Consider the following 14,045-nt stretch of genomic DNA (forward strand, 5'->3'; position numbering starts at 1 on the left):
ACCCCCACTACTGCCGAGAGGTCATCCCCCAGGCCGCCCTCCCTATTCCTGGATCCGCCACTGTTCATGAGCATTCACGGGTCTTCTATACTCTCTCCACGCCGCTCCATACTCTCGAAGTCGAGAAAGCAAATGCTTTGTTTCAGTATTCTTGGCCTCCCTGCCCACCCAAGCCCCAGAGTTGAGGGGAGATTACTGTTACGTGCCATATCATCTTCTCTCCGTTGGCCAACTGCGCATCGGAAGCCGTTTATGTGGGCGCGCGCATGGCGGGATGGTCATTATCCTAAACATTTTTCCTTCCTTGGGCTATCAGTCGTGTGCTTTACTCCCCAGTAATACGGCGGTCACAGTGGGTCACAGTCAGGGCCGCATTTAGATGACAAGAAGTCCTAGGCTATTCCACTCAGTGGCGCAGCGAGGGGGGATTTGGGGGTATAAACTCCCCCCCCCCCCCACCTCCCGAGGTCTGAGAAATTTTTAAGTTTAATCCATTTTACTTAATTGGATAGATATTACTAATAGAATAGTGTTAGGATTGATAAAATATCCTTCAGAAAGCCGTGAAACTCACCATTTTGAACCATTTATCTTAAAATTCCGCAATTTACTAATCTCACGCATACAGCTTATCCTGGTGGGTATTTTTATAGTTCCCCCCAGCATTAATTCCCAGCTACACCCCTGATTCCACTTACAATTAGGCCAATTCACTTCCCATTTTTAAATGCGTAAATCACATAGCAAGGGCGTACCCAGCGAGGGGCAGGAGGGGGCAACTGCCCCCCCCCCCCTTAGAAGCAAAAATAGCAAATTTCTTTGAGAAAATAATATTTTTTAAAGCAAATAATTTTAATAAACTAATAAAGACTAACTTTTACAGTTTCCTTAAAATGTTTATTTCATTTACCTTTTCCATACTTAAATCTTACCTACAAGTGCTACAACTTGAACAACCATGGCTTGCTCCACCCCTAGTTTTGATCCTTGTCACATAAGAGGTAATAACATACATGCTCACTGTGATAGATATCAATACGTCAAATGGAACATGTATGATTGGTAATGACCAGGGATGCCGACTCACAAAAAATATTGGAAATATTTATATTAAATAATATATTAAAAATATTTATAATTAGTGAGATTTAAGTTTTTTTAAAGCATTTAAGAAGAGTCATATGATCAACATTAGAACCCTGATAACTCGAATCTCGATATCTGGAGACTCCGGGGAAAATCGACAAGCCTGACACATTTTTTCCTCACACCCATAACGAATTTTGAGGGGGCTCGGGCCCCCTCAGGCCCCATGCAGTCGGCGCCACTGGTACTGACTTTCATATTTTTGGAGTGGTTTAAGGGTGGCAAGAACGGAAAAGGGAGACCTCGAACAAAATGTATGGAACAGGCAAAGAAGGATATGATAGAGAAGGAATAAGCAGGTGTGAAAAGATTAGCTGATGGAAGAATAGAGCGGAGAGCTGCGTCAAACCAATCGCAGTACGTATATTACGACTTATAATTTGTCTAGGATTGTTGTATACTAGTGATAATGATGTAATTTTAATTTTGCCAACCATTTAAATGTTGGCCCTTCTTCATCTTGAGGCTGAAACCTAATCAGCTTATAAGGAAATTCGGCCGATGCGGCCCTTGTCATAGTTCCCCCTCTACTCACTAGATGGAACCTTGACCTTAGCAGCTTTTGCGTGCTATTTGTCACAATGGGACCAATCTGATTTCGTAGGTCTCCTATCTGCGCCTTAACTCCGCCAACAATACGTGAATCCCCCCTTGCCCCTCGCTGGGTACGCCCATGCTCATCACACTTTCATCTGAATTGATGCGAAATATTTCAGTCTGTGAGTAATATGTATTGACAGTTACAGAGAGTTGTGGAGCCGGATTCAGAATAGGGACATGGGGGGGGAGGCGGCTCGGAGGGTGGCCTGGGGGTTGGGGGGTAACCTCCCAGCAGTTGTAGGGGTCCGAATAAAATTACCATTTCATCTAGCGTAAATTGGATATCCAAGGGGAATGCTATCAGTGGCTTAGTCAGGACTTTCGATCGAAGGGGTCCAAATTAACCAGGGTGGAAATTTTTTGAAAAACAGGATACTAAGTAGAGAGAGCATTACTTCAGTAGAGGGTTTTAAACTAATTTCAACAGTTTCCATTAACGATAAAGCTTAATTTGCAAAAAAATCTTGTGTTAATTCATGATTTCTCAATATTTTGATTTTTTTATGAAGGAAAGAATTTTTTTAATCATTTTTTTGGAGGGAGGGGGGGTCCGGACCCCCCGAAACCCCCCCCCTGGCATCGTCACTGGATGCTATAACCCCCACCACGCACTAGCCTATAGCATGCTGGTGATTGATCACCCCCTGCCAAACACCCTAGAGGTGGCTTACAGGGTTTTATGTAGACGTAGCCCCTTTCTGGATCCGTCTCTATGGTGAATGATGAGTGATAAACGCTACTTATTGGTCGGCCTCATGTAATATTATCTCTTTGTATGCATGCAAAATAGCACGCATTCCATGATCTGTCTTTGCAAGTAATCGCTCATTTCACCGATTTACTAATTTCTTTTTTTGCGTGATTAATGGGAATTGTGACACGGATTCGTAGTTCGAATGAACGATACCACCAGAGAATCATGATTCATCACTCTCGTATGTCATTTTGAACGATTCATCCTAATGAGTCGCTCAAAATTAAAGATTCATTCAGAACGATAGTGTTTTTTTCTTCAGTTGTCTTCCTGCATCATCCTGCATTCAGCGCAGCTCGAGTGAGTCAACCGCAGGAGACATCGTTGGTCGTCTGTTCGTCTGGAACGCAGGAGGTCTTTTACCGTCTAATACCTCTCTGAGTAATCGGATTTTGTTTATCTGTTGTGAGTGATGGGACCATTTGCCAGTGATAAGTATTTTGCCGTGTAAGTCGGTGTGATTCTTGCTATTCAATCGACGGTGCGATGGAGAAGGACCATGATTCTTCTGGCGGAGCCGCGGCGACAGCGGACGAAAGCGCTGCCGAAGAAGGAAACGCCGCCGCAATCGTGAGTAACAGCAGTTTCGTTTCGTGACAATAAAATCAGTGAATTTTTACATCGGCTAGAGTTAAATAGGGACTTAAATTGTTAGCGGAGCGTGTGATCGACGAAATGGCGGTTAGTCAGTTGTAGAGGGTTTCACGCTGGTTTTGCGCGTTCCTCCTCAATGACAGCAGAGTCAGCATCAATGACCAAGTTTTTTGAACACATCTTTAAAACTATGTGAGCCATATTTGTGTGTCAGAACCTCAATTTCAACATTTAGCATAATAACCGCCGTTTGAAATAATTTTTCAAATGACGCCATACTTGATTGATGTCATCGTGCGGCTGAAAAATTTCTTCTCTTCGCCATGAAACCATGTCTCCATGGTTCTTCTTGGTTAACATAGCGAATGGTTGTTATGATAAGCATGGTGAATGGTCGTTATGGTAATGGTCAATGCCTTAATGTTTTATGGTGACGGCTGAACTGGGCTTGATCATAAACGATGGTTTCCGGAATTTTATTTTGTTTCAGGAGGAATATGAAATTTTTCAGGAGGTGGTAGGGGAGACATATTTTGTCTATAAACATGAGGTAGCTACTCCTTAGTTACTGCGCTATGGCAACAAGAGCGTAACGTAGATCAAGAATGGTGGGGGGCAAGCCGTGGTCGTTCAAGTTGTAACACGTAAAAGTTAACGAAACCAAACTTTTAAGGAAATTATAACAGTGCTTTATTAGTTTTCAAATTATTTGCTCTGAAAAATATTTTTATTTTTTAATGCATGTTTTTTGTTAACATCACTTTATTTTAGGATTTATAGAAAAAATAGTTGAAAATTTCGTTTTGAACTACATTTGCTTCTGCGGGGGGCAGCTGCCCCTTAACGCCCATACTTATGGCGTACGTACGCCCCCCATACGTACTGCCCCTTTACACGCTTTACACCCATGGGCATGGTCCTCATACCAAGGGGGCGACATACCCATAAGGATAATGCGTATAGGTTTTGATACATCAGTGCCATCTATGCCAGTGGTCCAATGCTGCCGCGAAGTTTGAATGCACATCTCGGCGCGTGTTTCAATTTTTTTTACGCGTCACGATAGAGCGTGCTATTCAGGCCTAATAATGATACTGCAATTGCGAGAAACTTAAAAGCAGTGAATGTAGGAAAATCTTCCTGAAGAACTTCCCCAGGTTACTAAAGCAGTAACCATAATACAAGATTAATGTACAAAGTCAACTGGCGATCTGGTGGTTGGTAAGAATAATGATCTCGGAAACTTACTTCAGTGGACATTAGTATTTATTGATACAATAACTGGCAAAAGAAATACAACAATAACAATTTCAATATGACATACTAGAGATGAAATCTGAGGAAGTTAACCATTCTACAAGCACATGAGATGCACAAGCATCAAATATCAATGACAACATGAGATGAGCAGCCTTTGCGTAATAGGAGAAAGATTCCATTACTTAAGTAAACACTCCACAGACAAAGAGGGTGACCCAATTTTCCTTGAGGTAGATGTATCTTGCAATAGCTCTGGTACAGGGAAAATAATGCTAATCTTGAAACCTTAGACCATAACAATACTTCACTAGAAATAAGCATGCAAGTTTGGATATAATTTCATGGAAGATAATTATTTAAATATGAAATGAGGACATTATTTCGTAGGAAGTTGTTCATGATGAGTACCCATTAAGATATACAACATATCTTGGCAGAGGAGTCTTAAAATGAAAGGTTCTTATAAGTTGATATCCATCACTTATACGAAAGAAAGTATTCCAAAAGTAGAAAACGAGAAAAGTGAAGAATATTTTATACCAATGTAGTAGAAATTAAGTTCTTACTTCAAAATGAAAGAGATTAAAGTTTTAAGAAATGTAAACATCGTAGAACACTTAATGAATAATGCTCAATTAATGACAATTAAACAGTTGAAAGGACAGAGTTGAAATAGCAAATTACATACATAACCAACAAAATGATTAGCATTAAACAAACGAAAGCATAGCACTAGCGATAAATGAGTAGTTTGAACACTAGAAAAACTGCAAGTACAATGAAAAACATACTGAAATATAAGGAATACAAGACACCATAAAATTTTGAAAACATGAGAAAAGGTTAGCTAATCACAGGTTGAAATCAAAATGGAATAATGAAGGAAACAGAATTACTCACATTTTCATCACCAAATACATTTCATACCCACGCAATTTAGCAATAACCAAGATCATTGAGACTTGTATCCTTCATCGAGCACATTCCAAAATCGTAAGGGACACTGTAAGCAATAAAATAAAGTCTGCAGTTAACACTAATGACTATCAATAAGCCTCAATATCACGTTTGTTTACATCGAGATTCAATATGGCAGCCCCCAGTTCATTACTGCTCAGAAAAACAGGCTACACCAGCGCCTCTATGTTGGGTAGGCCGTTGGACCACTGGGGCTCCGGAAAAATCTAATCGAAAGAGGTTTTCTATACGATATATCGCAGTTCTGTCGCCCCCTTGCTCATACACCATAATACTTACACATAACATGGTCCTATACCTTATAGGACCGTGAGTATGGGGCACGCCCATGTGTGGCAACGCAACATTTTTTTAGTGCACTTTGCAGTTACCATAAACACAATTTTTCTTGAATTTCCAACCTTTCCGACATTTTATTCATTACTCAGTATTGTCAAGGGCATGCAATTACTTAGGTTGGGTGAAAATGTGCGATTATAATTTTCTGAATCAAGTAATCTGAGAGCTTAATTAAATGAGATCATAGCGAGTATCGACTGTTGGATTGCACAATACCACCTAATTTGACATAAATGGTTTCAGATACATAATTGTAATCGCACATTTTCGCCGATCCTTAATTAGTCAATGCTAAAAAGTTTAGTGTATTTGTGAACTGTCGAAAAGGGTGGATGCAAAAAAAAAACCGTTTTCATGGTAACTGCAAAGTGGATCCAAAAAAAATTTACTGTTGCTATAGCTTAGTACAGCGGTTCCCAAACTTTTTCTTTCCGCGACCCATTTTAGCTCATTCTTTTTAGCCCCTAAAAATGGTCGTCCAAGTTTAAGTACGTTGTTCACCATATTATTAGTATCTCGCGACCCCTTTCCGAACGGCCTACGACCCCCTTGGGGGTCGCGACTCCCACTTTGGGAACCACTGTCTTAGTAACTAAGGAGTTGCCTCCACATATCGATGGCTAAGTTCAGTAACACGTATCTAGAATTCCGCCGGTTTAAAAACAGGTATGTTAAACATAGTGTATTAACATTAAAAAAATACAATACAAGCAAAAAACTTCTCTTTGTTTTCAAATGAATGCTTCTTTTTCAGTCTTATGAAATTTTGGTTTTTAATTTCAGTGCACAAGAAAAAAATTGTTTTTTTTTGCTCTCCTGAATAGTTGCTATTTTTGAGATACGTGTTGTTAGAACTTAGCCATCGATATGTTTATTGACAAAAAAAATGATTGAAATTTTTCCCATACTTCCTCCTGATTATCGCAGATTCCTTCTGAAACACCCTGTGTTTATCAGACGGTCCACGATAGCTGACATTACGAAAAATGGTAATTGTTCGTCATATAGGTATCCGAAGTATACAAGTTTGAACGTATCTTTATTGCTAATTTTTTTTCTTTGAACCGGACAGCCGACTAATTCCGCGTTTGATTCTTATTCCTTTTCTTCTCGCTCGGTTCTTGTCTCCTCCCTAATTAAAACTGATAAGCTCTTGGCGTCTGGGTGATACGCAATCTGGGGACGTGCTCCTTGTCAGAGATGCTGGGATGGAAGCGTCCCCAGGTCACAGCCAGTGCGTTCATCGGGAGCCAACAGCCCAATCAGGGCACGGAGCGACCTTATCACAACTCATCCCTTCAATCTCGACTGTGGATAAAGGGGAAAGGGTTTTACAAGCCGTCTTCTGGCTCGGTCTATTCTTTTCGCACTCGGCAAGTGTTCATGTAAACCTTAAGTTTCACACCAGCCCTAGAAGTGATAAAAAATCGGCAATATTTTTTCTTTCAAAGTTGGGTGTCATATATGTTATTTTCGGAATAAAAAAAAGAAAAAAAAATAAATTTCGGCATTATAAACATGAGCGTACTCAGAATCAAAATTAGGGGAGGGAGGGAAACTAGCTGTGGTCGTTCAAGTTGTAACTTTTTTTGCACAGAAAAGGTTAATGAAACCAAAATTTTAAGGAAATTACGACAACAATTTATTAGTTTTTACAATTATTTGCATGAAAAAATAATGATTTTTATTTTGGTTCCATGTCTAATACTAATATCATTTTTCTTCAAAAGGAAAATTTGTTCATAACTTTTGTTTTGCACTAAATTTATTTTCGCTTCTAGGGGGTTGAGGGCAGTTGCCCGCCCATAATCCCCGCTCGGTACGCCCATGAATATAAACCTACAGTAGGCTCCACAATTTGCAAATCTTTTCGTTTAAACTTTCATTTTATATTGCGCATCCATTGACTCGTATTCGTGACATCAATGACGACTCCATGGCCCGCTGTTGTTCCCGAGGTCCACATGCTGCCATGGCCAAGCCGCCTCAGTAAGCCTGAGGTGGGGGGTGTAAGGACTCAAGCCGTTTATGGGCTCTCAGCCTAATTCGTGTGGAGGCTATTTTAAGGCCGTTTCACACGGGGCACGGAATTGCGCAGGTTAGAGCTGCATTAATTTCTAAAATGGCGTGGAATTGCGCGAATGCATGAACGAAATTAGAACATGGGCTATTTTGCCGTCTCGCATCCACGCATTCTCGCATGTGTTTTAGCAATTCACCGCTTTACAGGACGCAATTTTGATTGCGCCTTCGCGCGTACGTCAGATTACGCAATAGGGTGGTTTCCTATTATTTTTTTATTGCCTAAATCGAAAGATTATTACTTCTAGAGTACGTATTTCACGCTTTTAGATTTTTAAATTACGATATCTATTTTTCGCGATTTAATGAAAAGTGAAAAATTTCAAGCGCGCGAAAACGCGACGCGTAAGTATGAATGCCGGGAAATCTCTCCGTGTGACGTATTTCTGGTTCCCGCTGCCGCCCTGTGAGGTGACCTTGAGGCGAGTTGAGCGCTGATACGACGCAGGATGCTAGCGGGTAGCTGAGTACCCTGCTTTCTGGTAGCGCTTGGCTTAAATAAGAATTATTAATACCTTATCAAATGAAGAAAACTTTCCGACCTTAGCAAGTTTTAATAAGTGACTATTAAGACATGTTTCCCTGAGCTCTGCGCCTCATGCATGCATTGGTAATCTCAATGTATAACTCCTATCTACTCGTATAGAAACTAGGTCCCTGTGACGTCACGTGGAGTGGCATCGCTCGGGCACCAATCTGGCCTTTTTCAAATGAGGATAAAAATGGACCGTTGCCATTCGTCTAAACCGGTATTTCTAAAACGAAATAATTTGTATATAATGAATACACTAATGGTGGGTAACGAATCGCAATCAATGCATTTCGTTTTCTTTGATGAAGGAAACTACCCTACTCCGTGTGCCGTGTAATACGGCCTTCACACGGAGCGCGTCTGCTCATGCTCAATCTGACGTGTGTACGAAGGCGCAGTCAAAATTGCGACGAATAAAGCGGTGAATTACTAGAAAACATACGAGAATACGAGGAAGTGAGATGGGAAAATAGCCAGTGGTCTAATTTCGCTTATGCATTAGCGCAATTGCGCGCTACGAAGAGAAATTTACGCAGTGCCTATCCGCGCAATTCCGTGACGCGTGTATAACGGCCTTAACCCATTTATGCCTAGTGTTCCATTTTTGGAACACCTGATGTGACTTTCTAATTTAATGACTACGACTCATTATATACAAATATGCCACGGGTTTTCTTTCTGTACCTCTTTATAAAGATATATTGTATTATAAGGCGCAAAGATATAGTCAATTTTACCAACCCATTGCAGTCAGTGTGTTGAGAAATATCGGTCTTTTTTTTTCAAGGCAGTTTTTCTGTGACCATCTCTAATGTTATATTAATAACTATTTGCCATTACGCCCAAATGTTGTAAATTTTCCCTTCATGTTCAGTAATGGTTAACCTACAGCGCTTAGTGAAGAAATTTTTGAAACAACGTATTTTGTTTTATTTATATAAGCTTTTACTTAACAGTGTTCCATTTTTGGAACACTAGGCAAATCCACTACAATTATGCGTGCATTCAGGCGCACTGAAATATTCACTTTAATTTTAAATAAAGTCAGCAATTAGATGTGGAACAATTAATAATCTTCCCGGTTCATTGCTGCACGCTTCTGCTCATCTCACTCATGGTTCTTCTGACGAAAACTTTTACCTTATTCTTATGCCGGATGGTGATACAACTGAAAATGGCGGTGCATCGGCTTCTACTTTGCCTCAACCTCTTCTTGCTCAAAGAAAAAAGGTAACCAAAGTTGTGCGCAAATGGAAGAAAGCCAATCTGACTGCCTAGACAGTAGGAGTTAGAGTATCAGAAGAACAAATCACGAAAATGAAAACCCCTACAGAATATTTAGAGCTCTTTATGGATATTGAAGTGAACCTTGAACTGACTGTCGATGTTTTTTAGGAATAATTTTCCTGAGTGGTTACGTCTCTGTTCCGAGACGACTTATGCTTTGTGAGCAAAGACCAGATTCGCATAATTCTCTAGTTAGTGGTGCAATGAGACGTGATTGATTTGGAACAATATTTTCAAATTTGCATTTTGCTGACAATTCTAACTTGATCCACACAGACAAGTTTTCCAAGCTGCGACCTCTAACTGAGCGTCTGGATGACAAATGTATGAAATTTGTGCCAAATGAAATATACTTCAGCTTTGATGAGGCCATGATTCACTATTTCGGTCATGACGGGTGCAAACAGTTCATTCGGGGTAAGCCTATTCGGTTTGGGTATAAATTCTGGTGCGTCTAGGCTACATTTTCTGATTCAGCCTTATCAAGGAAAAAACCCGAATGCTCAATACCAATAATATGGTGTAGGTGCTTCAATTGTTTTGAAATTCACTGAGGCACTCACAACGCAGCATCCCGTTAAATACCATTTTGTGTTAGACAACTTATTTACAAGCATTGCACTCCTTGATAACCAATTCAATCATTCAATGGGCCACCAAGCAACTAGCTTAGCAAGAAAAGATCGCGTAGACAAACCTCTTTTACTATGTGATGCAACCCTAAATAAAAAAGATTGGGGCACATTCGATTACCAAATTGATGGAAAAAGCGATATTGTTTGTAGATGAAATGATAAAAGTGCTATAACTGTTGCATCTTCTGGTGCCGGTGTCAATCCTTTGCAACAGTCACTCGTTATTCTCAAAAGTAGAAAAAAAGATACTCGTTACTCTGCCAAATTCAATCAAGGTCTATAATCAGTATATGGGAGGAGTGGACCGAGCTAATGAAAATATTAACTAGTATCAAGCATCAATCCGTGGAAATAAGTGGTACCCGAGCCCTCCGGTTATTCTGCTTTGAGCTGGCTTTACAAAATTCTTGGCAATTGCCTAAAATAAACGATGTGAAGCCAATGGATCTTCCGACTTTTCAATGTAAAAACTACAATGTATCCTTGCTTGTTAAGTGTTGACCTGGGTATCATTCTTAATAGTGAGTTAATAAAAGTCGGAATCAAATTTTTTGCATGCTATCAATGAGTATGTCATAATTAATAATTGGCAAGAGATACATTGTTTTTTCGTTCGGGTATAGTTTTCATACGTATTTTTATCGACAATATGTAATAATCAGGGTAAAATTTGCATTTTTCAAGCCTTCGGCATAAATGGGTTAATACGTATGTAGAGGTCGTTTTACTCGGAGCACGTCATTGCGCGCAATCTGACGTACGGGATATTCCATGTCAAATCAACACAGCTTCCAACCCGACTGTCTCAGATTTTCTTGTTTGGTAGGAAGTTAAATCACATGAAATTGTACTCACACACAAAATTTTAGCCCTCAATAGGGAAGTGCACTAATTTTTTTTTATTGCTGAATTTGAAAGTTTAGCCTAAAAAAGAAACATTAGTATAGTCACTTTTATTTCCTGCATCTGGGGTATGCACTTTAAAACGTTTTGAAAGTCGGAAAATTTCATGTTGCGCTGAAACACAGTGCCTCCATCTTGATTGAGATGTGACGTCACAAGGCAGTAGTCACCAGTGGAGTATCGCTGAATTCCGTCGCCTTCTTTAGCGCGGCGAGAGTTTCCGGGAATCGGTGGAGTTTGCTTCCTGAAAATGTCGTCTAGTACCGAAAACATGAATTCAAAATGGAATTATAAATGATTTTTTGTTCCAAATTTCATCTCGACGTCGAAACAAAAGCTTGGAGAAGATATTCATTCCCGTGCCTTAAGCACAAGCCATACGGAATAAATGGTTCAAGGCTGCTCCTGACTCTTACCTATCGATGATATTCTGTTTTGAAGATCATTTGAAGGTATTGTAAGATCAAATTGATATTTATATTATAATAATTTACTTAATAGGTACCTCAGTCACATCAGAAAGTGTGTTGAGTCAAAATATAGCATCTTCCGCGTAGACCTACGTAATTTATAAACTGAAAGTAGTTTGGTTAAAGAATTATGGCGCGACTGTTTTTTTACACGACCGGGCAAAATGCGTACTTTGCCCATGATATGTGCATATATGATAACAAACGATTTTTGTTAAAGTTAATCTTTATTTGTTGAAATTAGTACATTTATAGGTGATACAGATATTAAGGTACACGGCAGGTCGCGCGGCGTAATTTGTACTCCACTGGTGACGGGTTCATCTTGCTGATCCAAAAAATTAGCTACAATACCTCGAACTTTGAAAACTCGCAATATAGGCAGTCAAAGTACATTGTAAGAATACACGAGACCATTCTAGCCCAGAATGTACGTACAATGTCGAAATCTTTGGTTTTCAAAGATTGACGTATTTTATACGCCAGCGCGCCCGGTCCAGGGTTATCAACTTTCATTTCATCCTATTTGTTAGTTGAAATTATATTTCAGAATGGTTCTTTTAGCACTGCTACTGAGGTAAACTGGTAGGTACTGAGTACAAGGTACTGAGGTATGTACTGAGTAAGTAAACTCCCTTTGGAGTAATGTGAATTACGTGTTCGAGATATATGGCATTTTATATTCGCTTTGTGTTCTTATTAATTATGCCTGTACGCATATTGTTGCTTGCCGCGAGCCTTTAATGGTATGTGCTCTTGCAAGAGTGGTTTTCATTTTAATGTGGAAGTTGGTCAGTATAAGCAAAGAAAAAATTAACATTTTAGCGCACACCAACCCTTGTAGTCATCGTATCTCTGCGTTTGTAATGACACTGCTAAAATACCTAAACGCCATAATGATGATAAAAAAATTGTCTTATGTCAATGATTGCTGTCATTATAATTAATGATAAACTTGATGCCGTATGATCACAATGAAGACAACAAAAAATAATGCCATGACGCAGTCTTGGACCACGGTCCTTCGGGTGAGGTCTATCCTATGTATCGTGCACGCTACCACTACCCCAACCGACCCATTGAGAAGTTAAGGATATTTTAAATTTATATATGTAACTTGTAAAAAGTAACGCATGAAAATTAATTAATTACAGCCTAACTAACGCCCTAATTGAAAAAGATGCAGCAAGGTACGCGGTCTCCCCTTGTTAGCCTTAACGTCTCGCATTTCTATGGAGCGTTGAACCTGTCCTCCTTATTCAAAAATTCAGTAACCATAAATACATCAAAGTTTGGTATACCATTTATAAATCGTTGGAATTTTCCTTCTCCCAACCAAGATTATCTTTTCTTGAACCCATCCTGGACAGCGAACCATTGCAACAACCAGCCAGCTCGGACATAAGGCTAACATCCCATGATTCTAGTTGCGAAGGGCGAACGTTCCGGCCGGCGTGAATACATACGCAACGAATAAGTCTTGCAGCAAACGTCTGAAATAGGTTTATTAGTTTGACTCGGTTCTTACAAAAAAAGTTTTGGCATGATAAACGGCATTGTGTCAAAATATACCCAGCGAAAAATAAATGCCATCATGCATTTATTAAAGATTCAATGTGCTATTCGTACTACTCTTTCCAAACTTGAAGTTGACACGTAAATGAATATTAATATATTACGCAATGATGAAGTCGTTTACTCAAAAGAGAAGCAGCCACATATATATTCTGAAGATATTTTATGACAGCAAAAAACGGATACCCTCAAATTCTGTAATTTTTCTATGCAATAATAGTGGTAGAACTAAACGGCGTAGAAGCTGCCTTCTGCTACTGCGTTGTGACGTCACGGCCAATATTCAACATGGACACCCGTTTTCGCGGCCTTTGAATTTTCCATATTTCAGACGGTCATCTCGAATAAAGTATTCACTATTAGGATTTAAACTGTGGTTTTACGGCATTATGTTATTCTGAACTCTAATTTAAGAAATGCGTTTGGTGCATTTGAAACACTAGTGCACTTCCCTATTGTTCGCGAAATTCATACAGCTGGGTTGTAAATATGACAAAAAATGCAACCCGGATAAAAATGAACTCACTCCACTGTGGGGAGGTCTATCTTCCAATGAGGGTAAGGGAAGGATAGATCTACCCTTCCTGTACTCTTTAAGCAAGTGTAGAGGAAGGGTATTTTAGAACATTGGTGGGTAGGCCCTATCCTTCCTGGAGTTTAGGGGAAAGGTGGGGGAAGGGTTGGGCCAGCCTCAATGAAGGGTAGAGGAAGGATAGGTCTACCCTTCCTATTCCCTTCAGCAAGGGTAGACGAAGGGTATTTTAGAACATTGGTGGATAGGCCCTATCCTTCCTGGAGTGTATGGGAAGGGTTGGGCCAGCCTCAATGAAGGGTAGAGGAAGGGTAGGACTAATATAAAAACTAAAAATCCATAAATTATCATGAAAATT

General features: G+C 39.7%; 1 protein-coding gene across 1 annotated transcript in view; it reads left to right on the forward strand.

The window, feature by feature from the left end:
* The first annotated feature begins 2,810 nt into the window (after positions 1-2,810).
* LOC124157427 (NFX1-type zinc finger-containing protein 1-like) overlaps positions 2,811-14,045 on the forward strand; it is an 80,190-nt gene continuing 68,955 nt past the window's right edge. The window contains exon 1 of the mRNA XM_046532125.1: positions 2,811-3,070. Within this exon, the coding sequence (XP_046388081.1) occupies positions 2,987-3,070 (84 nt within the window). The 5' untranslated portion in view covers positions 2,811-2,986. The remainder of the gene's footprint in view (positions 3,071-14,045) is intronic.

This window comes from Ischnura elegans, chromosome 4 (assembly GCF_921293095.1).
Source record: "Ischnura elegans chromosome 4, ioIscEleg1.1, whole genome shotgun sequence".
Classification (NCBI taxonomy): Eukaryota; Metazoa; Arthropoda; class Insecta; order Odonata; family Coenagrionidae; genus Ischnura; species Ischnura elegans.